The sequence below is a fragment of the Poecilia formosa genome, unplaced genomic scaffold (assembly GCF_000485575.1).
Source record: "Poecilia formosa unplaced genomic scaffold, Poecilia_formosa-5.1.2 Scaffold107, whole genome shotgun sequence".
In the NCBI taxonomy this organism is placed as follows: Eukaryota; Metazoa; Chordata; class Actinopteri; order Cyprinodontiformes; family Poeciliidae; genus Poecilia; species Poecilia formosa.
This window is the reverse complement of record NW_006800046.1, coordinates 533595-561455: the sequence shown is the minus strand read 5'-3', so window position 1 is coordinate 561455 and position 27861 is coordinate 533595. Positions and strand designations below refer to the sequence as shown.

The 27861-nt window shown below is 40.3% G+C and overlaps 3 protein-coding genes across 4 annotated transcripts; all 3 read right to left on the bottom strand.

The window, feature by feature from the left end:
* Positions 1–371: 371 nt before the first annotated feature.
* On the bottom strand, positions 372–6472 carry yars1 (tyrosyl-tRNA synthetase 1). Of its 2 annotated transcripts, none has more exons than XM_007559771.2 (14): positions 5990–6472; positions 5490–5555; positions 5249–5395; positions 4264–4439; positions 4049–4178; positions 3122–3202; positions 2937–3029; positions 2725–2860; positions 2542–2627; positions 2192–2327; positions 1999–2108; positions 1724–1917; positions 1114–1255; positions 372–1025 (listed from the first exon to the last, which is right to left on the bottom strand). In XM_007559771.2, exons 2-14 carry the CDS (start codon positions 5544–5546, stop codon positions 915–917), a joined length of 1599 nt encoding a protein of 532 aa, XP_007559833.1. In that variant the 5' UTR covers positions 5547–5555; positions 5990–6472; the 3' UTR covers positions 372–914. The 2 variants fall into 2 exon arrangements, with proteins under 2 accessions (XP_007559833.1, XP_007559832.1); XM_007559770.2 differs by having other exon boundaries at positions 5490–5570; positions 5990–6471.
* Positions 6473–6562: 90 nt separating this feature from the next.
* On the bottom strand, positions 6563–8647 carry LOC103143301 (SOSS complex subunit C-like). The gene has a single exon (XM_007559769.2). It carries the CDS (start codon positions 7904–7906, stop codon positions 7595–7597), a length of 312 nt encoding a protein of 103 aa, XP_007559831.1. The 5' UTR covers positions 7907–8647; the 3' UTR covers positions 6563–7594.
* Positions 8648–8831: 184 nt separating this feature from the next.
* Positions 8832–27229, bottom strand: mfsd2ab (MFSD2 lysolipid transporter A, lysophospholipid b). The gene is made up of 14 exons (XM_007559768.2): positions 26939–27229; positions 23116–23241; positions 22439–22563; positions 18370–18493; positions 15780–15858; positions 15505–15692; positions 15293–15380; positions 14889–15007; positions 14095–14178; positions 12474–12557; positions 12263–12375; positions 11997–12140; positions 11075–11251; positions 8832–10698 (listed from the first exon to the last, which is right to left on the bottom strand). The coding sequence occupies exons 1-14, from the start codon at positions 27026–27028 to the stop codon at positions 10647–10649; spliced, it is 1593 nt and encodes a 530-aa protein (XP_007559830.1). The 5' UTR covers positions 27029–27229; the 3' UTR covers positions 8832–10646.
* Between the last annotated feature and the right edge of the window lie 632 nt (positions 27230–27861).

Genomic DNA, 27861 nt, shown 5'->3' with positions numbered 1-27861 from the left:
CTAAAGTTGTTTACTTGATCAAAGTAAACATATATTTGATATATGTGTAAGATATATTTGGAGACTCCAGTCAATTTGTGTCCTAATAAGTGCATCTCTGAAGATAAGACTAAAAGACTGTTTAATTCAGCAGAGTCTTTGGCAGGAGAACTCAAATCTGGGCCTCGACACTCGGTGTTCTGCAACTTTAAGATCCGTCCCTGGTTCAACACACCTCAATCACGTAGTTGAATTACTTCTCCAATATTCTGCTGATGACCTGATTATAAGACTTGGGTGTGGTGAAGCGGAGCCCTTGAGGCCTGGATTTGAGGATCTCTAGTTTACGGGTTAATATCAACAAGCTGAGACTTTTAATCAGCCACATTAAAACAGTTATTGCCAGCAGATCTCTGATTCTGCCAGTGTTTATTTCATTTTACAGATGATGCATTAATCAGACAATCAGACATGGATTTCTGTGTACAACCGTCTTCCATCTAGAGGCATATGGATTTTACATACATGAGGTGTATAGAAAGTTTGAAAGGATCCCTTTTAATCAGATTTGGCAGACTGACCTCTGTCTTGACACTTTTAACCCAGAAAAACACCAAAACGTTGAGTTCCCCTTCAGAAACCTGAGATATCATTACTTAGATCTAGAAAGGAGCAAACTGATCACTGTCCCATACCTCCACTCAGTCAAATATTTGTTGTACAAATACATTACATGTGTAAGTAACAAACTTTGATTAGTTATAGTTAGTCACAGCAAATGACTTCATACTTTTCCTCAGTCAAGATAAAGCAGTTGGTCTATTTAGCCAGAAATACCCCTTCACCCTTCCAAAGACATCCAGATGAAGCTTCGTGGTGTTGCCATGGAGATTTGTGGAGCAGCTTTGACGATCGACGGGAGTCCATGTGAGTATTTAGCTGATGTTGCCTCCTTTTAGCGTCTTACACGTGATCTGTCCCAGTTTGGTCAGCAGCTTCCTGTCTTTCCACTGAGCCACACACTCGTCTGAGATCTTCAGGTCCGCCTGTAGGACGACACGCCACGTTAATCAGTGTGTTATGGGACGGGACAATGTGTCCGAACGTTGACTCAGTAACGGGGCTCGAACGTACCTGCAGTTTCTCCCACACCTTCTTCTTTGGGTTCAATTTTTCATCCGCTTTCCCCGACTCGTAGCCCTCCACAAGGACCCGTTCCCCTGGCGAAGAACCCTCTGGAGGGTCGAGAGGCTCCACCCTCCTGGGCTCACCTTCTCTGGAGACAGAGAAACCACAGGGTTGTGTTTATCATGAATCTATTTATCAGCCTTTCAAACTGATGTGAAATTCATTATGTTTTTACTCAGCACACGGCACATAATTCTCCTGGTGGCATTTAGTCCGCAAAATGCTGACAGAACTTGGTTTTCCAACAAAACTGAATCCATTTTATGGGAATGGTGTCTTCTGTTGAGTATTAATCCATGTGTACATAATAGCAATACAATACTTTGGTTCATTTGTAGGCGCAGAATTCAAAACAATCAAAATCTGAAAAAACTAAAACTACTGTAACTATAAAAACTGGCAAGCTCACTATAAAGACTAACTAAAACAAACTGAATTGGACAAAAAGTCACAAAAGAAAAAAAAAAAACTAAAAAAAAAAAAACCCAGAACTACTATAACCCTGGTCCTGCTGGCGTTTTTAGGCTGCCCCGTCAGGTTTAGTCGACTTGCTTACATGGAGGCGCACAGCAGCATGGCTTGAGACTCGATCCCTCGCATCTTCTGCGGCTTCAGGTTGCACAGCACCAACACGGCTCTGTCCTGCAGGTCCTCCTGGGAAACGTAGGCCACCAGCCCGCTCACCACAGTCCTGGGCTCCGGCTCCCCGACGTCGATCTTCTCCAGGTACAGCGAGTCGGCGTCCGGATGCTGCGGGTTCCGCGCGTTACAACGTCACAGCTACAGCCGAGGCTCGTTTAGCGGCATGCGTCGACGGTCCAAGTCACTAACCTTCTCCACGCTGACGATTTTCCCCACCCTGATGTCCAGTCTGGAGGGCGCCAGCTCGTTGTCGTCCCCTCCGCCGCCTCCGGCCGTCTTGGCGCCTTTTCCTCCTGCTTCTGTTAACCAACCGGGTAAAAGAAGGTTTTAGGGTGAAGCGTCCTTTGTGTGGGACTGTTTTTGTCGCGGTTTAAACGCTGACTTGTCTTGGACGGATCGGGATAAGCAGCGTTGGTGAGCTTGCGGAGCTCTGGAGACTGAAACTTCTTCCTGATTGGCTCCAGGAGCTGATTCAGGGCGACTTCCACCGAGGCCTTCAAGTCTCCAGGATGGATCATCTGACAATGAGCAAAGCGTTAACTGGGGTTCGTACATTTTACCCACAGGGACTTTCAAGGCAAGTTTTCAAACTTTGTGAATAAAAACAGGACAAATGAACTAAATAAGTTTCAATTCACTGTTATATGACAAGTTTTTTTAAATTTAGACTTTAAAAAAAACCTGTTTGAACGCTGCTTACTATCTAATGGGACCAGATAAATGTAGCTGTACCTCTCCTCTAAAGTCGTCCTCCACCTCTTTAAAGTCCGTGTAAACTTTGTCTCCGCCCCATTTTGGATCCCGCTTGATGGAGAACTCTGAAACACACCGGTGCCGCAAATCAAGTCAAGCTGTGAAGAAGACGTTCACAACAACAATGAAAGAAGAACAACTGAAATTAATCAGCTTTCTAACCTCCTTGTAGAGGAAAGAGGACGTATTTAACAAAAGAGAGAACGCCGTTGTTGTCGGTGTTTCCCGGCTCGCAGAAAGCCTTCTTCAGCTTCTTCTTCACGTCTTCTTTGGAGTCCAGCAGGTCGATCTTTGACTCCTAAGCGCATGCGTTGGTTATTAGCATAAAAGACTGGCAGGAAATGTTTCAACAGAGTGTTTGGACACAGCCTTACTTCCTCTGAGGAGCTCATTTTAGCCCCCGTCAGTCCTGGAACCATTGGGTTCATCAGATGTGATCGTTTAGCGTAACCAAGAGAGGGAAGGTACTGGGGAAAAAAAGGGACAAAATTGGAGCTTATTTAGACGTATTCTAACATCTTGTATAAATTAATTCCATCCTAGCTGATCTGAGTTTTACCTTCTCGGCCAGAGTGAAGATCTTCCTCTGGTCAACTCCTCCGAACTGGGCGTCAACTTTCAGGTACTCCTCGTCTAAAGCCTGAGAAAATTGTCAACAGTTTAACTAAATACTCAAAGCCACTATTACTCAGATATTGGTACCGATACCAATATACCACTGAATACATTTATTTTAATTGTTTTCTCTGCTGAGAAAAAAAAAAATCATCCCCACGGCATGATGCTGCTGGGGGCTGAATTTTTGAGAACCAAGCGTTAATTTGTTTAAGGATGCACCGATTTACTTTTTTCACTTTCACTTCACTACCAATATCCGAGGTTTGGTATCGGCCAATACCACCAACACAATACAGAGAAACAGTGCTGAGTTGACTTTTTTTTCTTTTTTTTTAACACAGGCATAAATGTACTGAATTACAAATTTATTTAATAATTCTGCACCAGTACAGCACACTTAAATACACCAATAGCTTCACACATTTGGTCAAACGTATTAACAACAAAAAAAACAACAACTTTAATTTGTTCAATCAGTGCAATTAGAAGTATAACAGACAATGCAAAATAAGTAATAACAAAACTGAAACTGTGAAAAACAACAGGTTGACTACCTTGGTCAAACATTTATTCAAACCTTTCAAATGGTTCAGAAAGTGCAACTAGGAATTCTAAATATAATGTTAAATAATTGATAAAGCACTCAGAGTGCAAAGAATACAACTAGATTGAATGGATCTGCCCTTATGGATCGTCACTGATACCTGATCAAAAACTTTTTTTAAATATCGAGACCGATTTAATATCAAATCGGTGCATCTCTAATTTTGTTCACACAAAGTCCAGATGAAACAAACTGAAGTCTGTGGATGAAATACGATTACATGTGAAGAAAACTACTACAAAAATACTCGCGCTTCGTTGTTACCTGTAGTCCGGGATAGAGAAGCCCACTCAGCAGAGGATGCTCCACCTGCTTCACCACTTCAGCTCCAGCCTTCTTGGCGTCGTGCTCGGTCACCATGGAGGACAGGCGGTACACATCCAGGGTGTACTCTCTATCCGACGTCACAGGACAGAAACAAAATTCAGCTACGAGGCTAAGCGCTAGTTTGGGCAGGGGAATGGGGGGGTCAAACTGACCGGCTCAGCTGGAAATCGGTGCCTTTGATGAAGCGCAGCTTCTCCAGAGGGACGCCGATGCTCTCCAGCATGGCCTTGATCACCTGCTCGTAGTACTTCACCCGGAGCTCCAGCAGCTCCCAGGGAGCCTTCATGTTGTCAAGGTAGGCATGCAAGTCTGCGAACAGGATCGTGACCTGAGGATCGGAAGAGACGGCAAAACGTGAACATGAAAAAAATGTTAGTCGACCGGAATGGAAATTATATTGAGGTCATTTCAATGCGTCATGTGATTAATGGCTTACTGAGCCAGGCTTAACTGGGATTATAATGGCACAAATTGGCAGGTGTTGCAACTGACAGACAAATTTGGTACTTTTGAAGATAATGTCAGATAAAGTGACTGAAGTTAATCCACAAAATAACTGTTATCTTTTACCTCGCTTCATTTATCAGGAGATGTTGTGGGGAACAAAACAGCCATGTTTTTGATGGTGCAACTAAAACTCCTAATTTCACTTTCAGTTTGTTTCACTGTTGAATAGGCCTGTCGCAGTAAGAAATAAATCAATTAATCGCATGATAAAGTAAGATGAGCTCAATAATTTCCATTTGATTTATCATTTTTCTCTTTTCTCTATTTTTCTTCCAAGAACTGGGTAATAAAAGTCTTCAAACTAGCCCCCTTCTTTTGAAGGATAATTTCTATTAATAGACTTCATAATTCATTTTATTTGTTTATTCAATTTGAATATTTCAAATGTCTTCCAGTTCCAGTGTTAAATGTTCTCTAGATTTTAAATTGATCTTTGAGAATGTGCTCTTGCATCATTACAGGGATATTTCTTGAAAATGCTCTCAAAACAATATTATCGTTTATCGTGATAACTTCTGGGACAATTTACCGTCAAGCAAAAGTTTGGACGACTGATGTAAACAAAAACAAAAATAACAAGTAGATAAAGTTAATGCTAAAATTAATGTTAAAGGTTTTGTTTGTCCCTACCTCGCAGCCGGCCCTCAGGAAATCTGCTATCTTCGACATGGGGACAAAGTAAGCTACGTGCGGCTTGCCAGTGGTCGCCGTGCCCCAGTAAACCTTCAGCTCCCTCTCCTGGAGAACCTGCTTCACCTTCTCCTCACCGAGGACCTCCTGCAACGCGACCCAAGCAGAGGCATCACGACACCGACTGGCATGAAGGAAGGCTTCCTGTCCAGAGCGACGCATGACGCGGGTTGTTGCTCACCTGCAGGTTCCTGGTGATGAGGTTGAACTTCTCCTCCGGACTGAGCTGACCTGCCATGATGCCGGGCTTTGTGACAAGAAGCTGTCAGTTCATATGGTCAGAGTTATCACTACTGTGTAGTAACAGCTTCATTTTTATTTATTTTTTTTAGTAACAGCTTCATGCAGCAGGATTACACTGGGAATGATGACGCACGCCTTAAACAAACCTCGACCCCCTAAATATTCACGAAAGCACTCATTTTTATTCCATATTTCATCTTTATTAGCTTCGCTTAAATAAGCAAGCTCCACTTTCGCATCAAAGACAGGTCGGTTAAATACTGAATGAATGAATTAGGAAGCTAAGTCTTCATCTAGTTAGCAACAAAACCATGTGCAGCTAACACTACCGAGTCGGTGGCACGGAAAATGCTATCTGTTCAGCTAACGTTAGCTTTACTTACTATACAACCGTGTTAGTTTGCTTTTAAGATAAAATCCTGACAGCTGACCACTCACCTGTGAACTGGTACTCTTAAAATGAGTTTCGGAGGAGAGAAACAGCCGGCTGAGTGGACCTGACAGCAGGTTGCATCAGCGGCAGCCACGGCTCTGTGATCCACTCCAGGCGAAAGCAATCGAGTGCAGATAGCAGAGAATCAAAATCCGAATAACTTCATTGGCCGAAATTAAATGTAAAAACCAGACATTTTCGACGTCGGTTTTCAAGCGCTCACAGCGTACATGCCTAAAGTATAAATATATAAACATTAGGTTAAATAAAATAGGCATAAAGAAACGATATGTGGATATATTTGCCAAATTTTTTCGTTTGTTTTTTAGAGTAAGAAACAAGTGTTTTAATGTGTTTTAAAGCTTACTTTGGTGATTGTGTTCATCAAAGAGACAGTATGGGACAAGAAACTGCTTCTGTGGCGGCTGTTTTTTTTTTTTTTTTTGGCAAATATCCCACCATAGAGTTAACCTGATTGTAAAAGTTTTAACAGTTTGTGATCAGAATGTGTGGGGTCTGCAAATTGTTTGCTGGCCTGAACAAATATTTAACAAACAAACAAAAAACTATTGTTCTGTCTTGTACCTCAAAATTATTACTTTTTATTCAGAACCTCCACCCTCTGATCACAAAACCTTGGCTCAGCCTCAACTTAACCACCTGCAACTCAAGACTTAAAAAAGAGAAAAATATCTTAAAAACCACAATGAACCAATTACAGAACAAACACTTCATATTTTTGTTGGCTTAGAAAAATCCTTTATACACTTTACGGGTGGCAGCTTAAAGGCAAGACCATTCACTTTCAGATCTTACAATGTATGCTGCTTTCAAAACGGAGGGAAAAAATATTAATTTTAGGGAAATAAACACCTCTTTTAGCTGCACATTATATGTATGTACACATTACAAAGGCAGAAATAAAGAAATGGATAATTAAACACCCTTTTGAATGAAAATTACAATGGCATGGCAACTAACAAAACATAAACATAAGTGTAGCACTCACTATAGTATGTTACAAAGTATGAAACAGAACAACCAGCTGTGGTACAGACAGATGGATAGATAGATATTGATGGAAAAAGAAAAATATTTGTAGTCATTTTTTTCCTTATAGTGCATACACTGCACAACAAAGGGCGGGTGGAGGGCATCTAATCTACATTAACTAGAACGGATAAAAAAACAACAACAGAATACTCTTTAGGGATGAACCTTTCGGACCACTTTCTCCCCTTCAAGTGATCTTACGCCCTCCAACTGAAGGGCACCCTGGCAGAGAGCCATAACTCTGGCCACTAAACTGTAAACACTGCTCTGACAGCAAGCTGTGGTCCAATAGCTTATTCAAAAAATGTACTGCTAGTCTTCTACTTGAAATTAAAACGGAAAGTAAACATGACATAGATATATGGCTCTTTAACTGAAGGTTTTATACTTTAAGCTTATGAACAACATTCTGAACCTGAAATAACTTTCTTACGTTTCTATCTCATAATAAAAAAGTGACCAAGAAAACACCATGGTGCCACTCTTCCGTTCACAGCTAACAAACTCCGCTTTTTGTGAGTTGAAGTCGGTCCACCAGGGTCAGCTGTGCTGTTCAGTCATAAGTCGGGCTCCAATCGGGGAAGCACCGGGAGGATGAGGTTCCCGAACGAGGAGTCCTGGGTGATGAAGAACCCGGAGGAGTGGACGTGAGCGTGCTGCAGGGCGGCCTTCTGCTGGGCGGCGATGTGCTGCTGCTCCGCGCTGTCCCTCGCCTCCTTCAGGCTGCTCCGGCCCGACAGCGGGATGTTGGCTCCGGGACTGTTCATGGACTGGCTCTGCAGCAGCCGCCGCTTCTCCTTGTCCAGCTCCGCCAGGATGGCCACTCGGGTTTTGTTCTGGAAGCCCTGTCCGGGAGGGTTGGCGGCCATTTCGGCTTGATAACAAACCAGCGAATGGAGCTGAATATGATAAAGTTCCCTTTAGGTGTCCTTATTCGGGGTATATGTTTTGGTGGGATACCGTCCGCTTTGTGGGTTAAAATTTATAAATAAATTTTATAGCTTTTTGTTGGTTAATTAGAAGAACAGAAGCGCTTCCGGTTTGAGGGCTGGTTTTCACAATAAAATAAAACGCATCGTCAATATTGTTGAAAAACAGCTTAAAACTATGTCTACATTTACTGTTTGATTAATGTAAATGCTTATTATATATTTTGTAACATTACAAACATGCCACAGTGTAGTTTGAGATTTTATATCAGATCAATGTAAAATAGAGTATAAGTAGATGGAAACTGATATGATTTTTTTCTATTTGCGATAAACCTCTTAAAGGTTTGGCACGCATTTGTGTTTACCATTTTGAAAAGTGTTAAAGGTTAGCACAGTTTAGCTAGACATCTTTTTTTATTTACTTTTTGCCAATTTACATCTAGACTCTAACATCAGAACAGTTAAAGACAAGACTTACAGACACATTTTATACCGCGCCAACACTAGGTGGCAGTATGCGCTAGCTTGAAGACTGTCGGTTTGTAACATTGAAAAACACATCAAGTTCAGCCCTTTAATGTAGAATTTCAAGGTTTCATTTTAACGTAAACAATTTCTTTTAATCGGATTTCTTGCTAATATTTTCTGAATGTTAATCCCAGCCAATTCTAGATAAGTTTGATTAAAAAAAAACCTACATTATACAGATTCAGTGATATATTAAGCATTTGTTCCGATTAATATTAAAATTTTGCTAGAACATGTGTGCAATGTGAAAAATTGCACATGTAATATACAATGCTTGTGTTCTGTAGAATGTATTTTGCATGAATTGGGGAATAAAAAAAAGTCATTTTCATTCCACTTAATCATCTTTTATTATTTCCTTCCATCACAGTATTCTTTTTTTCTTAAATAACTACAGTACAGTGTACAGAAATCCATTCACTTGCAAACAAATATCTATTTACATGTTTACGTACAATATTTACATATAAACAGGAGGCGGAGTCTCCAAGGCTTGTGTGTTCCCAAGGTGGGACTAAAGCTCACATATTTTGTCAACAGCCTCGGTCATGAGACACACGTAAAAACACTACGCACCAACGAGAACAAAACATTTACAGGATGTACAATAACTACAAATTTCAGTGAGTGACGATGGCACGTACAGCATCATTCGGAAGGAATAGAAGAAGTTAATGCATTAAAAAAAATCACTATGGCAACTTAGTTGTCACTTCCAAGATGTAACAGTATGTATAACATATGACACTACATATACACATTTCCACATCAGTAGATATGAAACATGTCAGTCTTCTTAAGTTTTTGGGATTTTTTTTCCACTTTTGGAGAACTGAGGTGATCAAAGTGTCCTGGTTATTTTCATATACAATATTTAAAGATTAAAAGGAAAAAAACAAACAAACTCACTGCTCTGTCTTCACACTCATTTTTCCAATCAAAACTGTGTGTTCCCTTTTTTTCTACATACAGTGTTGTAGAAGAGGTAAGAATAGTAATAAAAAAAAGTCTACACTCCTGTTATAACAGCAGGAATTTATGATGTAAAGGTGGATTGTTTCAAAATCTTATCCGGTATATTTTCTGCCTTTTTTTTCCCTTTTACTGCTGTTTTAACAGGAACGTACAAACTTTTTATTTACTGTAAGATTGTAGTAATGGCAACATCCACCGAAAGATGCACACGTCACATTTAAAAAAATAATAATAAAAAAAATAATAACTGAACGAAAAGCTTTGCAGCTTCTGTTAGCGCGACTGTACAGACCTTAAATAGGTTTTAAATACTGCAAAGAGGAGGACTGTGAAAATCACACTAATAAATATTTAAATTAATATTTAAACTTATGTGCTATCTGTCGTCAAGGTTTCGCTCCAGGTTTGAAGAAATTAAAGCGTTAAGAAATGACACGGTCATCAGTAGCTGTTATAAATAAATAATAATAATAAAAAAAAACAGTTGACTGGAAAAACTGTGCAGTTTTTCTTTTTTGTGCAAACTTGCTGCGTTCACGTGATGCGAACACTTGATTCGTTCTTGTAAACTACGATGATATTCAGTGAGCGATTGGCACTCGTCAGTTTGTGCTTTTTTTTTTGTTGTTATTTTGTCTCTGAAATATGAGTGAAATTCAGGCAAAAGACACAAAAAACAAATTAGCAAAATGGCAGTTTCTTCCGATGTATTCAAGTCTACTGTGACGTCATTTCCAGCGCAGTGCTAAAGGTCGTTACTGTTCAGTGTCGTATGTACAAAAGCACCATTAATGCAAATTTACATTTCTTTGTGCAATTTCATGTAGAGACCAACCTTTGAAAGGATTCTCACTTTGTACTCAATAGTAGCACGTCGTACAAAAAGGTAAGGCTTGGCGAGGCGTCAAAAGTCACACCAGGAAACCATCACTGGTATGAAAAAACCAAAAACGGAGGAGCGGGATGTTTTGGGAAAGGCCTCAGTCAGCGAGGCTCATACGGTTTTGTACTTGGATCCTCAGCAGCAGCAGCAACAACAACAGTGTTGGCCGGACAATGCGGTTCCCGTGCGATCCGACGGACCCCCGGTTGGGGGTTTGGTCTGTTGGTCCCGCCCAGTGCGAAATGCCAGCCGGCCAACAGATTGGTCCGGAAGTTGCTTCCAGAAGATGCGCTAGATCGTTTCTGTCACCTCCGAGGAGTCCGACGCCGAATCCGCCTCGTCCCTGCAGCGGGAGGAAAATTGTTTTGTTAAAATATATTGAAATAATGACACAGTTTAGGGATCCACCGATGTGACAACTTGGGCTGACATCGATATCCATCTTTCATTTTTTTAATCCTTCAATACCGTTTTGACACTTTAAAAAAAAAAAACAAAAAAAAACAGATGGCAACACAATTAAAAAAAAAAAAAATCTGTTGTTGGTATTTATCGGACCGATACCGATATAAAAAAAAGAAAAGAAAAAAAAAAAGCAATATCGGCAGACAACGATGTTGGAGTCGTCGTATGTATTGTTTATTCCTGGAAAAATGTTGTATTATCTTTAGATGAAAAAGAAAGCACAGTTTCCATGGCAACTATCCAAGACATCTTACCTGAGCTCTTGTAGGATCTTGCGGTTGCCCTGCCTCCTCTCCTCGGTGATGGGGTATGTGTACAGGATTCCCAGGCCGATGAAGATGAGGACGACGGGGGCGGCCGAAACCAACAGCTTCAAGGTCAGATCCACTTCCTTAGGCTGGGAGCAACCTCTGGTGATGTATCCAGCAAAGCTAAAAACGGATAACAGAGAAACGGTTACGCATCGGAAACAAACCTTCGCAGTGAGTCAACCGAGCAGAAAGTTAGCCATCAGTCACAGGGTTTTGGGTGATTTGATTGGATTTAGACGTTTGATTAGAAACCGACACGTCTCCCCTGAAAGGCTGGCAGAGTCGCTATGCTTTCAACATGCCATCGTTTTCCCACTTTAAATTTTCTGGATTTCTTTTTTAAAAACTGTGTGTTTTCTGTACAACATTAACTACCTGAATTCATTCTATTTTTATTGACACAAATCAAGAAACGACAGTGACTGAAGTGCTTTTTATCTTCAGGGAAGCAAAAGGATATTTTGCTCTTTTTTGCATCTGGACAAATGTTGATGTGTCAAAATTAGAGGTGCACCGATGAATCGGCCGAGAGCGTAAAAACCTATATATTCTTAATTCAGATTAAGAGCTTTACTTTTAGACATTAAAATGTCTAAAAGATTCTCAATTTTCCACATTTAGAAATAATCTAATCATATTCCACTATTTTAGGTCTGCAGAAGAACCGTGGCATTTTAAAAGCATTTCCGTCATGCTGTTTCTAATTAGACTGTTTGGTTCAAGTTAGGGGAAAAAAAAGATGGGGGAAAAAAATGTCTTCAAAGTGACTCCGTATATTTTTATTTGCATTTTGTTAATCCTAAGCTGTGCCTGGTCCCGAGTAGTTTAGAATGTGCAGTTGTTGTCTTTTTGTGTGAGCTCTTACTCTAAACTCAGGGTGGAAATGCCTAGCGAGACGCCAGAGGCAAACTTGGTGAAGAAAACGTAGAAGGAATAAAAGATGGCTTCGTGTCCCGCGGATTCCGGGTTCTGAACCTGGAAATCGTCAACGACGTCAGGCAGCATGGACCTGAGGAGGAGGAGAACAAGAACCGCTTCATAAAAGCTGCCTGCAAAGTGCCTGAATAAAATAAAATAAAATCTAGATGAGGGATTAGCATTGTTTTTTGTTTTGTTGTTTTTTTTTTTTACCAGGGCAGCAGGAAGGCTGCAGCCACCGCCACGCCAGAGGCAAAAGACACGATGTAGGTGACGATGAGGTTTTTCGGTACACACACCACCATGATCATGAAGGGAACAGCAGACTAGGAGGAAGAGGGGGAAAAAAAAATAATCACAGGGTTAATAATAATTCCCAAATTTTACTAGCAACATCAGATCTGGAGAGGAAGCGCAGCTTTACCAAGGATCCGACATAAGCTGCCATTTTCTTCCCAAAGCGAGTCAGGAACCACTGCCAGAACGGGATGGCCAGCGTAGCAGAGAGCTGCAGGGAGGAAAAGAGAAAGAAAGAAAACATCAATATATTTGCAAATAAGAGCTCAACATTCCAACTGATGACCTTCAGTTTTGTCCTTGCAGCTCTTTTACCAGAGAAACCCAATATAATAAGACTCCAGCGAAAGCAAATATGAGCTGCTTTCTGACCCAGCTGGACATCTTCATGAGTGAGCAGGAAAAAAAAAAAAAGAAGGTCATTGTGCAGCAGTAGTTTTCCACTATGTTTGTGGCGTTTTATCCGCTTTATCTTCTTCTTCTTCTTCTTCTTCTTCTTCTTCCAGAGTAATCAAAGACACTTATCAGCAAGCAAGATTTTAATCATGTAAATACTGCTGATTCAAGCTAAATGAAAACAAACAAAAAATTAAATAAAATGCTGAAAATCAAAATGGAATCTTCTGGAGAAGAATCCAAAAAGCCCCCAATTATAAATCTCAAATAATTTTACAGTAAAGCCTTTTTTTCATTTCTGGCATTTTAAACATGCACATCGTCAGCAAACAAAGTCCTCGCCGTCTTTAGCAAAGCTTAATGATTCGCTGTCTAAGTGTGTTGAGAAGTAAAAGTAAAAAAACTTGGCTAATTAAAAAAATGAACTTGCAGTGTACATTTCTCATTTAAGAATATGCCATATCAAAACTCGCATGTAAAAAGTAATTAAAAGAAGTGTTCATCGGCATCAGCTCCATTTGCTGGTGGGTCAAATTTGTAGACAAACCGACCCCAAGGGCCACAAATGGCCCTCTGCCCTCAGTTTGGACACCTCTGCTACAGAAAATGCATTGTGAAACTTTGAATAGAAGATCTCCCTCCAATCTGAGAAACCTTGAAAGTTGCAGTGAAGAATTGGCAATAAATTTGAGTTTTGTTTTTTTTAATATCTGGCCATGTCACAACCAGAACAACGTGAATATTTTTTTCCAAGACATGAAGGTCCTGACTCTGTAATCCCGTCGGATTATCCAGACATTTTCACTAAAATGACAGATGGTACAGATTAGGACGTCTTGGTGCTGATTATGGAAAATATCATGTGGGGTTATTTTCCTTTTTTTTCTTTTTTTGTTTTCAGAAAAATCGCTTCACTAAATGTAATGTACTTACATTAAAGTGGCTTTGTAATCCTTCCCATAAAGTAAAAGCTTAAGGTAATCTTTTCACCCTCGCTGACCTGGACTCGTTTGGCCCCGCCGCTTGTGATGTCGAATAAAAAGGTCGGGATCCGCCGACTCGATTCTCAGGTTTATATCAGACAGCGGGGAAGAAAGGCGAGAGAAGAATGTGGCTCCCTGACTGTCTGTGGGAACGGCGCGGCATTCAGAGGCGGAGGTGCTTTGAGTTACCGAAAGCTCCAGCCAGGAGAAACTGCTTTATGTCCGACCACAGAGCCGGCCTTGTACTGGACTCGATTTATGCCCTCGCCTCGGGCAGGGAGAGCTTTTTGTTCCACTTGTTCCGCGAAAAATCGGACCCGTCCCGTCTGAAAACGCCACCTGTGCGTGTAAAGGCGTGCGAGCGCTCACCATGATGACCAGCAGGATGTTGTGGAAGTCCTTCCTGAAGCCCAACGTGGCGCTGCAGAAGAGAGCGAAGTTTCCCTCCAGGAGCTAGAAAAAAAAAAAAATTTTTAAAAATCACCTTTTTATAAAAACACACGTCTGTGAAAGCATGTAGCATGATGAGTAAATCCAAATATGCTTGCAATAGAATAATATGAAAAGTTTAAAGCCCTTGTATTAAAATGCCAACAAGTCAATTCATTTGAGAACTTTTTCCTCCTTTAATTTGACTTTTAACCTGCAAAAATCAACTGCAAAACAAAACCAAACCAACTTTTTAACAAGTGAAAATTAAAAAATAATATCTTATGAATAATGTGTCAGATCAATTCTGATTTTTTTTTTTTTTGTCTGAAAAGTCACTAAATGTAGCGACATGGTTGCCAAGAGCGATTCCAATATTTTACCAATATCCCAAAATTAGGAAACTCAGAGCCATATTGACCGTTTTATAACTACAAAAAGTACAACTATAACTATAACCTCCCATCGTGAAGCATGATGTTGGCAGCATTATGCTTTGGGCTATTGTGATCTTCATTTCCAACATTTCTCTTTCACAAAGAGGAATCAAGTTGCAGCATGACAGCAGCCTGATCCAAATCGATTCACACGTTCGGGCGTGGCGACTTTTATGCTCCTAAACATTCCTAGAACTTCTCCAGCTGTGTTGCACATGATGTGTGCGATGCGACAAGGCAGGAAATGTTCTGAAATGATTTGTTCCCCCTGGGTTTTTCACGTGGATCGGTACGCACCATGAAAGCCAGCGAGGTGAAGAGGAAGCCCATGACCAGCTTGGCGTACGGCCCGTACCCCATCACCATTTTAATGCCTTTAAGGAAAGGCATCGGCTTCGATCTGATCCCCGTAGCCTCTGAAAACGCACAAAGAAACAGCAATTAGTGAAACATTACTAATTAAATCCGATTCCTACATCAGAAATCTCCCTCCCTGAGACTTCAAAGCTCATCATTTACTGGACAAACCCGCCTTGTGAGGCTCATTACGCCTCACAAAGCTTTCAGCTCAAACCACAGCTGGCTGCACGCTTGTTCTCACACGCGAGTCAGCCCACAGAGTCAGGCCACATCCGTGGCTTCCTATTGGCTAATCAGCTGATGTGACTGAGTGAGAGCTGACTGACGGAGTCGGCGCTCACCATGTTCCCTCACGCCGGAGAACAGGACGATGGCGCACAGGACGTACATGGAGCAGATGACGGCAGACGCAATCATGTACGCGTTCCTCTGCAACATGAGAAGAAGAAATAAGAAAAATATTTGTGGATATTCATCATCTCCGATCCAAATTTCACTTTGACTTCTGTTAAAAGATTAAAAAAAACAAAAAGTGTAAAGAGTATTTGTTTACCGTGTGCTGCAGGGAATGGTCCGAGTTGTTGTGGCTTGGGAGAATGGAGGAGTTGGAGGAATTGGAGAAGATGGAGGAATTGGAGAAGATGGAGGAATTGAAGGGGAGGCAGGGGGCGTGAGCGTTGCCCACAATCTGACCCTGGATGGCCGTGCTGAGGACGGTGCCCAGAACCTCCACCGTCATCCCTGATGGGACCAGCAGAACACATCAAGTCAGGCCACCACACGGGAAATCTGGGTTTTTTTTCCCCCGGGTGCTGAGGTTGGACTTACTGTACGCCGTAGCGGAGTCCCTCTCCTTCTGCTCGGAGGTGATGAACATGGTGAGGGCAGAGTATGGCACATGGAAGCACTGGGATAAAAGAAGATCAAATTTATGTTGATAACTCAAAAAAAAAAGAAGAAAAAAAAAAGTATACTTCAACTTTATTTGAAACTAAATTTCAGACAAAATTTGAGGCGGCGCCTACAATATGAGCTGAGCAAATTATTTACTAGCGTGTTTCGTGTTGCCTTCTAACAACACTAATCACGTCTTGTTAGAACCCTTCAGGGTTTCTGCAGGTTTCATCAGTTCAAATATAAGACTTTTTAAGACCACTAAGAGTAGCTGTGTTTTCATTACAAATGTGCACAAGTCTTCATCGATGTTACGCTAACGTCGAAAACGCACAATGTCGCAATTGCGGCGTTTCCATCACATACACTCTAAAAAGAAAAAAGTTGAACCAACTTAATTGAATTGCTTCTGTAGGTAACAAGCAATTCAATTAAGTTTATCCAACTAAATTTATTAAGTTTAACCAATTCAATATATTATAATCATCCAACTCAATTTGTTAAGTCAGTCTTACTCAAATCATTTAGTTTACTTCAAAAATGGTAAATAAACTTAAATAACACTTTTGACCACTGACAGCACATATTCACACATGTATTTAATGCTCAGATTGGTTGGCAACTTGGCATTAAGTACCCAGGGGACACATTAACATACGGCAGGAGGAAGCTGGAATCGAACTGACAACCTTCCGATTACAAGGCAACTGCTCTATCCACAGAGCCACAGTCGCTTACTGGGAATGTTTCCCTGTAAGCTTGAGTCATTGTGTCAGACATGGGACACAAACTGAATTATTTCAAGTAAAGTCAAAGTGAAAAATGTTATTTAAGGAAAAGATTTGTGTATTTAGATGACACTGTAAAAAGATTATTTAAATTTAGTTTGGAACTTCTTAAAAGTTTGAGTTGACTTTCTGTAGAATTAAATCAAAGAGATTTTAAATGTTTATTAGAACAAAATAAATGATTTGAGTAAGAATGACTTAAATTTGTCATGTTAAACCCCCTTATGAATTAAGTTATAAAAACTTAGCAAATTGAGTTGGAAGAACTTAGTGAATTGAGTTGGATGATCATAATAAATTGAGTTGGTCAGACTTAGGATACAAAACTGGCGTTGAACTCAATTGTTTTAAGTAAAGTCAAAGTGAAAAGTTCCTTCAGGTTAAAGATTTATAAGTTTTTAGTTGAATGAACACAAAAAAAGTAAGTTGTCATAGCAAAAGCAAAAGAATTAAGTTAAATTAATGTAAATAAGTCCATAAGATGAACTACAGCCCAAAAACACTTTTTAGAGTGTATGGAGCGCAATTAAAATCGCACGTGAAAAAGTCTGCTCACGTGTCAAGTCGTTAAAATAAAAACACGCCGCGGCATCTTCCTCCTACCACTTCCTGTCGTCTTCTTTGTATTTTCCACCAGTAGTAACATCTGGCTGTTAATCAAAGGTGCGAAAAAAGTGATTCAACTTTAATACAACTTCAAAACTGCCTCATGGTAGTGCAAAATGTTTTTAATCAAAAAAAGTTTTGTTTATTTTTTTTTTTTCCAGAACTGGCGCATTTCCATTAAGGAAATGTATTTTTGTACTTCCAATTTGCGCAGCAATATGGTCAATGGAAATCCAGCTAGTGAAATGTAAAACCTGTATTATGACAGAAATTTGCAGAAGAAATTGCATATTTTGCAATGTTCTCTAACCCCGTAGTGACGAGCTTTTTTCACTTAACCATGAGTGAGACACAAAAAGACTTAGCTAGCAAAGTTTTTGTTAGCAGCTAGTTAGCGGTAGCCTCAACCGCCTCAAGTTGATTGAGTCAAGACTCAAACTTTTGCCTGACAGAAAAAAAAAAAAAAAAAGCTTCATAGAATATACAAGAATAACAAATTTTAAGACCTGTAATTAATGCATTTAATGCCAACTTCTTAAAACTGAATTTAAGCCTTTTTAAGGCTTTTCCCTTAGATACACTAATGACTTTTTATGGTTGCACCGACACCCTATCCCTCAAATGACGAGGGTTGAAGCCTGGAAAACATTCCAGACATGAAACGTCAGGAATGTGCAGGTCATTGACTGAACATTTCCTACTCCATTTAGAACAAGAGGAGTGTAGATTGCTCAATTCCTTCCTCTCTCCTTCTAAATCTGCAGCCCAGCCCCTCTCCGTGTTGAGCCACACCCGTTACCTACATCCGCTTTATGGAACAGAAAGCAGGTTGCTCGTCCTGCTCGCTTAGAAATGCCTGACGCCTTACCAAGAAGCAAGTGAACTCAAACACATACGCATAATATGTTCCAAAGTCATTGTACTGAAAGAACAACATGCCCTCCTAATACAATGGAGTGATGACAGATGCTGACAGATACTTTAGTGGCAGTTTGTGTGTGTATATATATATATATATATATTTGGGTCAGAGTCTGTAATTCTGACTCTATAAGTAGTGTAGAAAAAGAATAAACAAAGAAATTCAAAACACACAAAGTTTAGGACTCTGATCTGGGTTTGAGACTTACTGTCTGCAGGGTCTGGAAGACGCAGTAGAATAAAATGTACCAGATGACTTTGCCGTGTTCAAAGGGGGGGACGTACCATATGAGGAAATAAGACATCACGGCAAAAGGGGTGGACAGTAAGATCCTGCAGATGGACGAAAAGAGAGAACAACATCAGAGACTGAAGCAGAAAAACATTTATTTATTTTGAACAGACAACAAAAAGTAAGAACGGGAAACTAAGATAAATAGTCACACCAAATGACCTTGAATTTTACACACTTTAATTGAAAAGGAGCAGGCAGAAGAGAAAAGATCTTATGATTTCCTTTTTGCGCTCATAGTTTAATCACTTCTATAGATCTACCACACACACTGATATATGGAAACTTCTTTATTTTTATTTCCTTCTCTTAAATTATAACTCCACTCTGTCACTAAACATTTTGTGTGGGAGTTGACAGTTTCTTACTGTGAACATAAATGGTAGAGTTTTGAGTTTTACATGATGCCAATTTTCAGTAGATCCAATTTAAAAAAAATAAATGAATTAAAAAATGGATTTGTGCCAACAGCACTAATGTTACGCATGGTGATGTTAGAGGCGCTAATCAAGGCCAATCATTGACAAAGGCGCTACAGACTGTTTTATTATTATTTAAAATATTGTTTTGCAATAAGTGCTCTCTCACACAGTGTGACGTCACCTCTGCTACTTATATAAACATTAATAAACAAGCACGCAGAAAAAAAAGCCAGAAAAAAAAACCCTTCTATTACAGAACATTCATGTAAAATCAGAACCGGAACAACAACCAGAGATTGGATATCAGCCAGTAAGCTCTGACTGGTCCATCTCCAATGGTGTGACCTTCAGGTGTGGCCTGATCTGAAGGTTACATTTGGTTAAAAAAGAAGAATGCGGCTGCACAGCATGTTGTACGGAAGATTTCCTGGATCTTTTTTCCTCCCAATCTCGTTTAAAGATAAAAGTGGGCTGACCAACACTCTCGACACTTACACTCTATGGAAAGTAACAGGGAAGGAAATGAACTCGTCATCCCGATTGTCTAAAATATCTACGGGAATACCAAAACAAGATGTGAAGTCATGTGCATGTCAGCATGATCAGTCTTTACTGTATGTAAACTAAGCGACACGCCCCGTTTCCTCCCACGGAGTCGCTGACGAGGATCCAAACAAATCCTGCCTCTCATTATTTCTAATGTATTTCTGAGGCACAGCGGGGGGGAAGAGGTGGGTACATTTATTTTGCTCTACTGCACGTGTGATGTCATTAGCTGGAGTCTTGTGAGAAGAGACAGGCAAGTCACGGCGGATGTTTCATCAAAGATAAACTCAGGAATGTAAATAAATACATCTCACACAGGATCAAACATGGTGTCTAGTTTTGTTTTAGGTCTTTTTGTCCTCAGCACAAAATACTACTGTGTCTTGTGTCTTACCAACTGCAATCTTATCATTTCAGCATTTGCACACCCAGTGACCCTGCAGAACGGAGCTGACAGCTTAGCCTATATTAGCACTAACCTGATACCGTGGCTAGAAGTATATTATTAGTTTTACTGACACTTTAACCAACAGATAACTCAACAAGTGACAGCTTTAAAAAAATAATCTGGCTACACAAAGCTGTCTGGACTCGTTTTAGTGTCTTTTAATTCAGGTCCATATTATTGGGTTTGGGTGTGTGACTGTAGCTTTAATTATAGCAATAATTGGCCAAACATTGTGGTTCTCAAGCAGAGGCTTGTTTATTTAATGCTTTAATGACATTTTAGACCTGAGAAATGTTAAAAATGCTCATAAACGTCTCAGCGGTGAAGCAAAAACAGCCACGTATTTACCTTCTACAGCATTTTATTTATTTTAAAAGTTGCTCATTTCTAACTCTGCTGCAACAGAGAGCCTCATTCTGAAATATGAACTGGAGTAACCTTCTGGATTCCTCAACCAATCTTAAAAAAAAGAAAAGAAAAAAAAAATCCCACAGGCCTGTGTGCTGCCACGCGATTGGCCCAGACAGGTGGTGTGTTCTCAGATAGACCAATAAGAAGCCGTCTCCGCTCTCCCCCTTTCCTCCTCCCCTACAGCTTCACAATGGAGCACTTCGCCCGCTTCCTCCCGTGTCTCGGTCATCTGTACAACCGAGCAGAGCTGGGGGATAACGTGACCCAACATGCCGACCATTCCTCCTCCACCCACTCCCACCCACCTCCTCCTTCTCTTCTTCCCCCCCAATGACGAAATAAAAAGTGGACGAAACGCGTCTCACCTCGTCATGTCAGCATCCTGAGTGACCTAGTTTTACAACGTGCTTTACCATTTAGATAATTATGAGGACAGTTTGTTTTATTCCATAAAAAGCGAAGCCCAGTTGAAAATTTAGATGAGATTTGAATATTTTGTGAATGAATTGATCTTTGTAGCTCAGGTACGAAACCTCCACCTCTGTTTGTCATTATTGAATTAAAGCACACACACTTGTGTATTGAACACCTGAGGGAGAATAATGCATCTCTCTTTAGCGCTCGTTTGAGGACCACCGAGACGTTTCCCTTCCCATGAACTCGTTCGCCTTTTTTTTTAACCTTTTCCTCAACTGGCCCATTTCCATCCCCTAATAATCACACAGTGATGTGCCGACAGGAAACTGACGAGCTCTTCTATAATCAGACCCTCCGCTGACACCCTACACCCCCTTTCCCTCAGTGTGTCAAATATGGCCACCCAATATGAGGGCCAAATGTTTGCAGGAGACACTTTTGGACTTCTACAATACACACACACAAAAATAATAATAATAATAACCAAATTTGAAACGGACTCATGCCGTATGACTCCATGTGATACTATTTGCGCATTTCATAATTTATCACCAGAAAAAAACAAAAACATTTGTTTCAAAGTTTGTAACGAGACAAAACGTGAAAAAACAAAGGGTATCAATGGTGTCATGACGTACTAATGCTGTCAGATAACACTTTAGAGTAGGAGTGCGTCAGTAGGGATACTTTCTGAAAAATACATTGTGTACTATGTAGGAGAGAGAGAGAGGGAAAAAAAGGGTAAATTCTGTATCAGGTGGGAGCAGGGGCGTGCACAGATATTTTCTGGGAGGGTGGCAGGAGCTCAAATGGGGGCGGGGGGAAAGGGAGTGGTATGAGATTTATAAGGCACAGCTTAAACATTGTGTATTTCTACCCATATTCTGTCTGATGCAGATGTTTAATAAAGTTCACCTGAAAAAAAATGTAATGATACTAAAGAAAAAAAAAAACAATTTCAAAAGGGCACTTTTTTATCTAGAAGAAAAATGGCAGGTGGGAAATACAAAACTTACAGAAAATGTTGGGTAGTATATAATATAGATATACGACACGATGTCCTGGGCTACAAATAATTTATATATTAAAAAAAAAAAAACTATTTCAGAAGGGCACAATTTTTTTTTGTCCAGATGAAAAAGGGTAGGTAAAGTAGCTGGTGTCCATCTAACCACGTTCCTGGGTAGGAGTTGTATTCGGCAGAACCATGCAAAGGGTCTTGCAGTTGGAAGAGTGCGAGAGAACGTTTCTGCAGAAGCTCGATTTGTTTAGGCTCAACACCCAACAGGTTTGTTTGTTGTTCAAACCTCCCAAAATCTATTCTGGACTCTTTCAGTCAAATGTTAATTGCTCCACTGGATGAATAGAAAGAGAAAATAGAGTAGGAGGAAAGAGAAAACAAATATACAAAACAGTGCAACGAGGAAGAGGCAAATTTGCCTCATAGTAACCTCTCTCCTAAGGATGACTCAGACACTTCAAGCCCCGCCCCTAAACAATGACACGTGTCCAGTCTGGCTGGAAATCTTCCATTCACTTGCTGGGCCCCCCCACCACTCCATTAAGCTGCTTCAGTAACAAATTTGTGATAACAAGTGAAGTTATGTAACCGGGCCTCATCAGGAGGGGTCGCGTTTGGCAGAGCCCCAACTTCCACAGAGGTCGACCGAAAAGTCTCAGCAGGAGAAGCATAGTTCCATTTTAAAAAAACAACAAAAAAAAAAAAAAAAACACAGGCGTACCAAGGCATCATCCGTCCAAAACGAGTCCACGGGCTCCGGGAGACCAGGAAGCCCACCGTGGGGTCCGTCACGGCATCCCACGCTCGGCCGATGAACAGGATGATCGAGGCGTAGAAGGGATCCAACTGCAAGGAAGAAAAGTGCTTTCACTGTAGATGTTTTACTGGTTCCAGGTAAGTGGAAAACATCTCAAACTACTCCTGTAAAGTTGAACAGCAGCAGTAAAACGGTATAAAAAAAAAAATAATAATATAACTTTAAACTTTATAAGGCGACAGTTAGCAGGCGAAGGAGGCACTTCGACTCCTGACTGTACAATCTGCGCCAAGCTGTGTCACCCAAAGGGGGCCCCGTAACGAGCCGCCTTGGACGGCCAACAAAGCCAAAACCCAGTGACGCCTCGGGCTCAACGGGGCTTATTGTGGCCCGAGCCATCAGATTAGTGAAAGAGCCTATTAAACCAAGACCCTCCTCATTGTCCTGGTTTTGTTCCCCACCTCCAAAATATTTATAGAACAAGCCCCCCACACATTAATCCTTTCAGATACAGTAGAGCCTAATCACAGAGCCAATAATGTCAGCAAGTTAGAAACTTTCCCCCACAGTTACAATCCCCGCCGTATTACAAACAGACTTTCTTTTTAAGAAGCACAACTGTGAAGTTTTAGGTCGCTTACCTGAGCTACGTCGAGTAGGTAGAGCTGCAGGAAGAAGCCCAGAGCACATCCTGTGATCTGGTAGGGCGCACCGCCGATCGCATAGCAGATCTTGTTGCAGATCGACAACCTGGTTCTGTGCTCATGCTGAGGAGGGAAAAACAAAACAAAACAAAAAAAAGAGGTTTGATTAACCCAGAAAAACTTTTTTTTGAAAAAGTATTTGAGTCTTTGTATGCAGCAACAGGTTAGGAAGAGGTGCGCCAGCACTTTCTCTGTAATTCTTAAACTTATAGATGGTAGTTTTGAATCCAGCAGAAAATTAAAGCTGTGAAAAATATACAGGACAGATTCTGCAGCTTTGATTAAAATGATTCCTAATGCATAACAATGTGAAGGTGCTTCTATTTACAGTTTTGTTTTATTTTATTTTGGTCAGCCGTTGACAGAAATTTAAATATTGTTTATCCATTTCTATACTAGTTTTGTCTTGCGTTCTTTTTTCAAGCATTGTGTTTTTTTTTCTTTTTTGGTATGTGAATGGAAAAGTTAAGAAATTACCGAAAAAATTAAAAATGATCACACTTTTAATCAAATTATCGGCAAGATGCTAGTTGATTCAACTATGGACCTGATGTTGGAAACTCGGTTTTGACCAGTATTTGTACCGATAACAATTTTGTCACTTATATTGCCAATGCCAATTTTTCATAAGAAAAATCAATCTTATTGCTTTCACTTCTAAATTTCGGCCGATTGTCGATCTCCCAAAACTAAGGAAATCAGGGCCGATTTATCAAACAGACGACTTATCGATGCACCCCTAGCAAATTAAAAATTGGTCTATTCTGATCCGTCAACCAACAGCTGCATCTTATATAAATGTATGCATCAAGTCAATGAAGGTTCATTTTTCAAATCATTGAAAAATGAACATTCAAGGAACCTTCAAGGTTTTGCTTAAACGTCCAGCTTTAGCACGCCCAAACCTCTGGAGTCATTTGCTGAGCTTTACCCGCCCGTTTCTTTCTAAACTCCTTAACTCGTCAGTCTCGCCACTCTCTCACCGCTCAGAATTAGGATGGAGAAACATGTTTGCAAGAGTCTCATAAGAAATTTGGCCCAAATCTTTAATCACCACGGATTCCTAGAAGAACGATAGAGATCGCATTGGCCAGAAAAAACAGCAAGCACGAGGAAACAAGGAAGCTTGGATTCCCCAACAAGCGCCAATTCTTCTTCATTTTCTCCACAGCCGACGTAATTGATACTTCAACAGACAGGACTGTAAACACTCTGTCTAATGACAGCACACAAACTGAGGCGACTAGTGTCGGCCGCGGCACCACAACATCGCTGTTGTCGGTCATGTCAGGAGCTGCCAAGGCAACAGGACCTTGGCAGCAGTCTGGACTGACTTAATAGCCCAAAGCGAGGAAAAGGGGAGTGCTGCCAGTTTGACCACAGAAAGTGAGGTGAGAGCACACCCTATTCCTGACCAATCGGAGAGCAGAAATCAACAAAGCCGCCGCTGGGGCCAGTCGAAATGAACCCGCATGATACCATCTATGTATGAAAATGTTTTCTAAACCACACAGGTACATTTCTACCACTCCTTGTTCCACATGTGTCACTAGTGTGGAAAATGCTTTGCCTTAAACAATACACAGTATGATAATGCTGCGTCTCGAAGCGAGTAAATAGGCTTCTCCCTGGTTGATACACTCAACTCCGCTTTGTTTAGGCCACAAATGCCCTCTTTCCCAACAAAAGCGAGCCCTGTGACAACAAGTGAGATTTTATTCACTTGTCTGCCACCGTGGCAGAAGCAAAACTTGATTTTCTTTCCTTCACCTGGCTCAATGGTTCACACCTTGTTCGACCTGAATGCAAAGGAATTGTGCACCTTCCTGTTCCTCCTAGTCTACAAACATATCACGTCAGGTGCTCATTCAAGTGTCCTAGTTTAGATTTACTGCCATACTAGTTACAATGGCGACATTGTTGCAATGAGGGAGAATAAACAAATACATGAAAATAAAAACAAACCAAACAAAATGAACTGATCAGCCAGAGATCGGCATCTGACAATTTTTTCAATGACAAGTTTTTTTTAAAATTCAAATCAGATTAAAAGTCAGGTGCTATGATGCATAAAGGGTGACAGAATAGGGGCGTAATTGCTTTATATCTAGATAAATTCTAAGCCAATGCATGAAGGAATGTACAGCACATTTTTCCTCATTCACCAATCAGGTTTTTTTCCTAGCCGATACCGATATCTGGATTTCTTAGACATGCCAATTCTGATTTTGATAAGTTCTGATATTTTTCTTTTAACAAAAGGAGCACACACGAGATGTAAATACGAGCTGTTGACTACCTTATAAACCTGTAGTTTTAAGTTGAACAGAAAAAGAATTACAAGATTATTCCCCACGGAAGCACCAGAACATATATCCTTCATCTTTATTATCTTGTTTATGCACTCTGGGATGTCCTGGGATGCAGTAAAATAGAAACTGACGTTTTACAAGTTCTAGTTTTGTCTAAAATACATAAGCTATTAACTGAGTAATGTGACAAAAGGGTGACAGAAAGAGAAGCTTTTTAACACTACTTTCAGAGTCTCCATATCAGCTCACTGACTGTAAATAGCACACATATCAGTGCTGTTGCTACATGCTACTACTGTACTCTGATAAGAGGAATTACGTGGGAAAAGAGGAGGGGGTTTTCCAAACAAAGTTGCTATGAATTAGGTTAGTTGTGATTTCAAGCCACTCCGTTTTTGTTCGAGTACAGAGAGAGAAGGTCGGGGACTTTTCTCAGAGGATCCCCTGACTGCCTCAGCCGTTTCTGACACGTCACCTTGGTGGACACTTCCTGTTGCGTTCAGAGCGATAGACAAAATATGAATATTTTGCCAAGATTACTATGACATTTCAATTAGTTATTGAGGTTATGTTGCCAAATAGACAGACAAGCCCATACAGACTTTAGTCACACCCTTTTATCCCCCTGTGGCAATAGAATTAGAGTCTGAGGCAAAGTTTCATCCTATTTTTGTACAGTAATTCAGAATTATTGTCGCGTTATTACTGAACTGAACATACAGTGCTTTCATATATTGCTCGACGACGCTATGTGACCGATGTTATCATATTTTCAGCTGGGTAATTTACTGACATTAAAATTTTATTTTCTTACCGACACATTTTAATGCACGTGACAAAGTAACTGCTTAGATAGCTGTGAAATGTATGAATTAACGCGAATGTGCGTATTAAATAGCCCTAGTTATGAACATTTTCGAGGTTTACATTTAATTTTGATGGCTCATTTGAGAGCAGAAGAAAAAAAAATTACATAAACTCCAAATATAAAAATTTTAAAGCTTCTTTGCGCGTGATTCCTCTAAGCGTCTAGATTAGCATATTTTAAATATTAAGAGGACATGCTGACGAGAGAAAAAGAAGACAGGGCGGGAGGTACGCTTGTGCTTGAGTCGGTTTTTTTAAATTGAATTGACAATGTTTGCTTCCATCCACCTTTTATATATTTTATTTCAATCATTTTATGCAGTTCTGGGGTAATACTTAGCCATATTTCGCTAAACCAACATGTAAGAGATCAAAGTGAGCGTTGCGCGCCCCTTTCGGCTAACGTACGTGATTCACGCCTTTGAAACGTCAGTTTGCCGGGTGTGCTCCATTCATTCCAGCTTTCAACACTCACTCCTGAAAACGTGCCTCATTCCGCTTTGATGGGAAATAATATATAGGATTTTTAAAAAACCTCCAAAGCAAGATTTGTAATCTTTTTTTCCCCCACATACTCTTACCTTTCTTGAGAGCTTGATAACATCCGAGCTGACCGACTTGTTTAATAAACTGGCATTGGAGTATTGTTCAGCTCCTTCTCCTTTGGCCATCGCAAAACAAAAAGGGAAAAGTGGGGAGGGGAAGAGAAAACAGCAGGTAGCTTCGTTGAACTTGGCACAAAATAAAACCAAAAAGGTATGAGCAACCACGCCTGTAGTATCCTCCCTCTACGACAAATGTTTGAAAACTGAGGAGGATGCGAGGAGGTTGATGGTACCGTAGTAATTTTAGAGCTCTCTCTCTCTCACTGGGCCTCCGCCCCCGGTTTGAAACGTGCTATTCACCCCACATCTAGCCCCGCCCTGTCAGGCGGAGACTGACGGAGCGACTGCAACAAGCTGATAAGCAAGTTCTTACTAATTTCTCCTGGAACTCGATATGTGTAAACAAAATATTGGGTAAACCATGCATGCATAAAATAATGTTCTACTTTCCTATTTTCTCATTTTCAGTTTGATACAAAGAAAAAAAAAATCTAATAAAAATATTGTTATTATTATTATTATTTCTACTCCTTTGACACAATTATGGTAAATTAAAAGCAAAACCATTCTCTATAATCTTAGGTTTTGATTGAGTTTTCATGTTGAAATCAATCCCAGTTTGCCCTTTCCCCTGACGTTCAATGTGGTGGTATTAATTATGTGCAGTGAGTCACTGTTTTTCCTTACTTGGACATGTAACATCTGAAGAATTCACTGGGTTTATGTTAGCCTACACTGACACAAACAGATGTTTGTTTAAAGACAAACTTTTATTTTGAAAAGAAAAATCTGCTGGTTGCATATATAGCAATTCGGATCGCAATTAGTGTGCAGCTCTATAAAGGATCCTCTACTAAGCACTCTGTTAAAACAAAATATATTGTAAATGAGTGAACAAA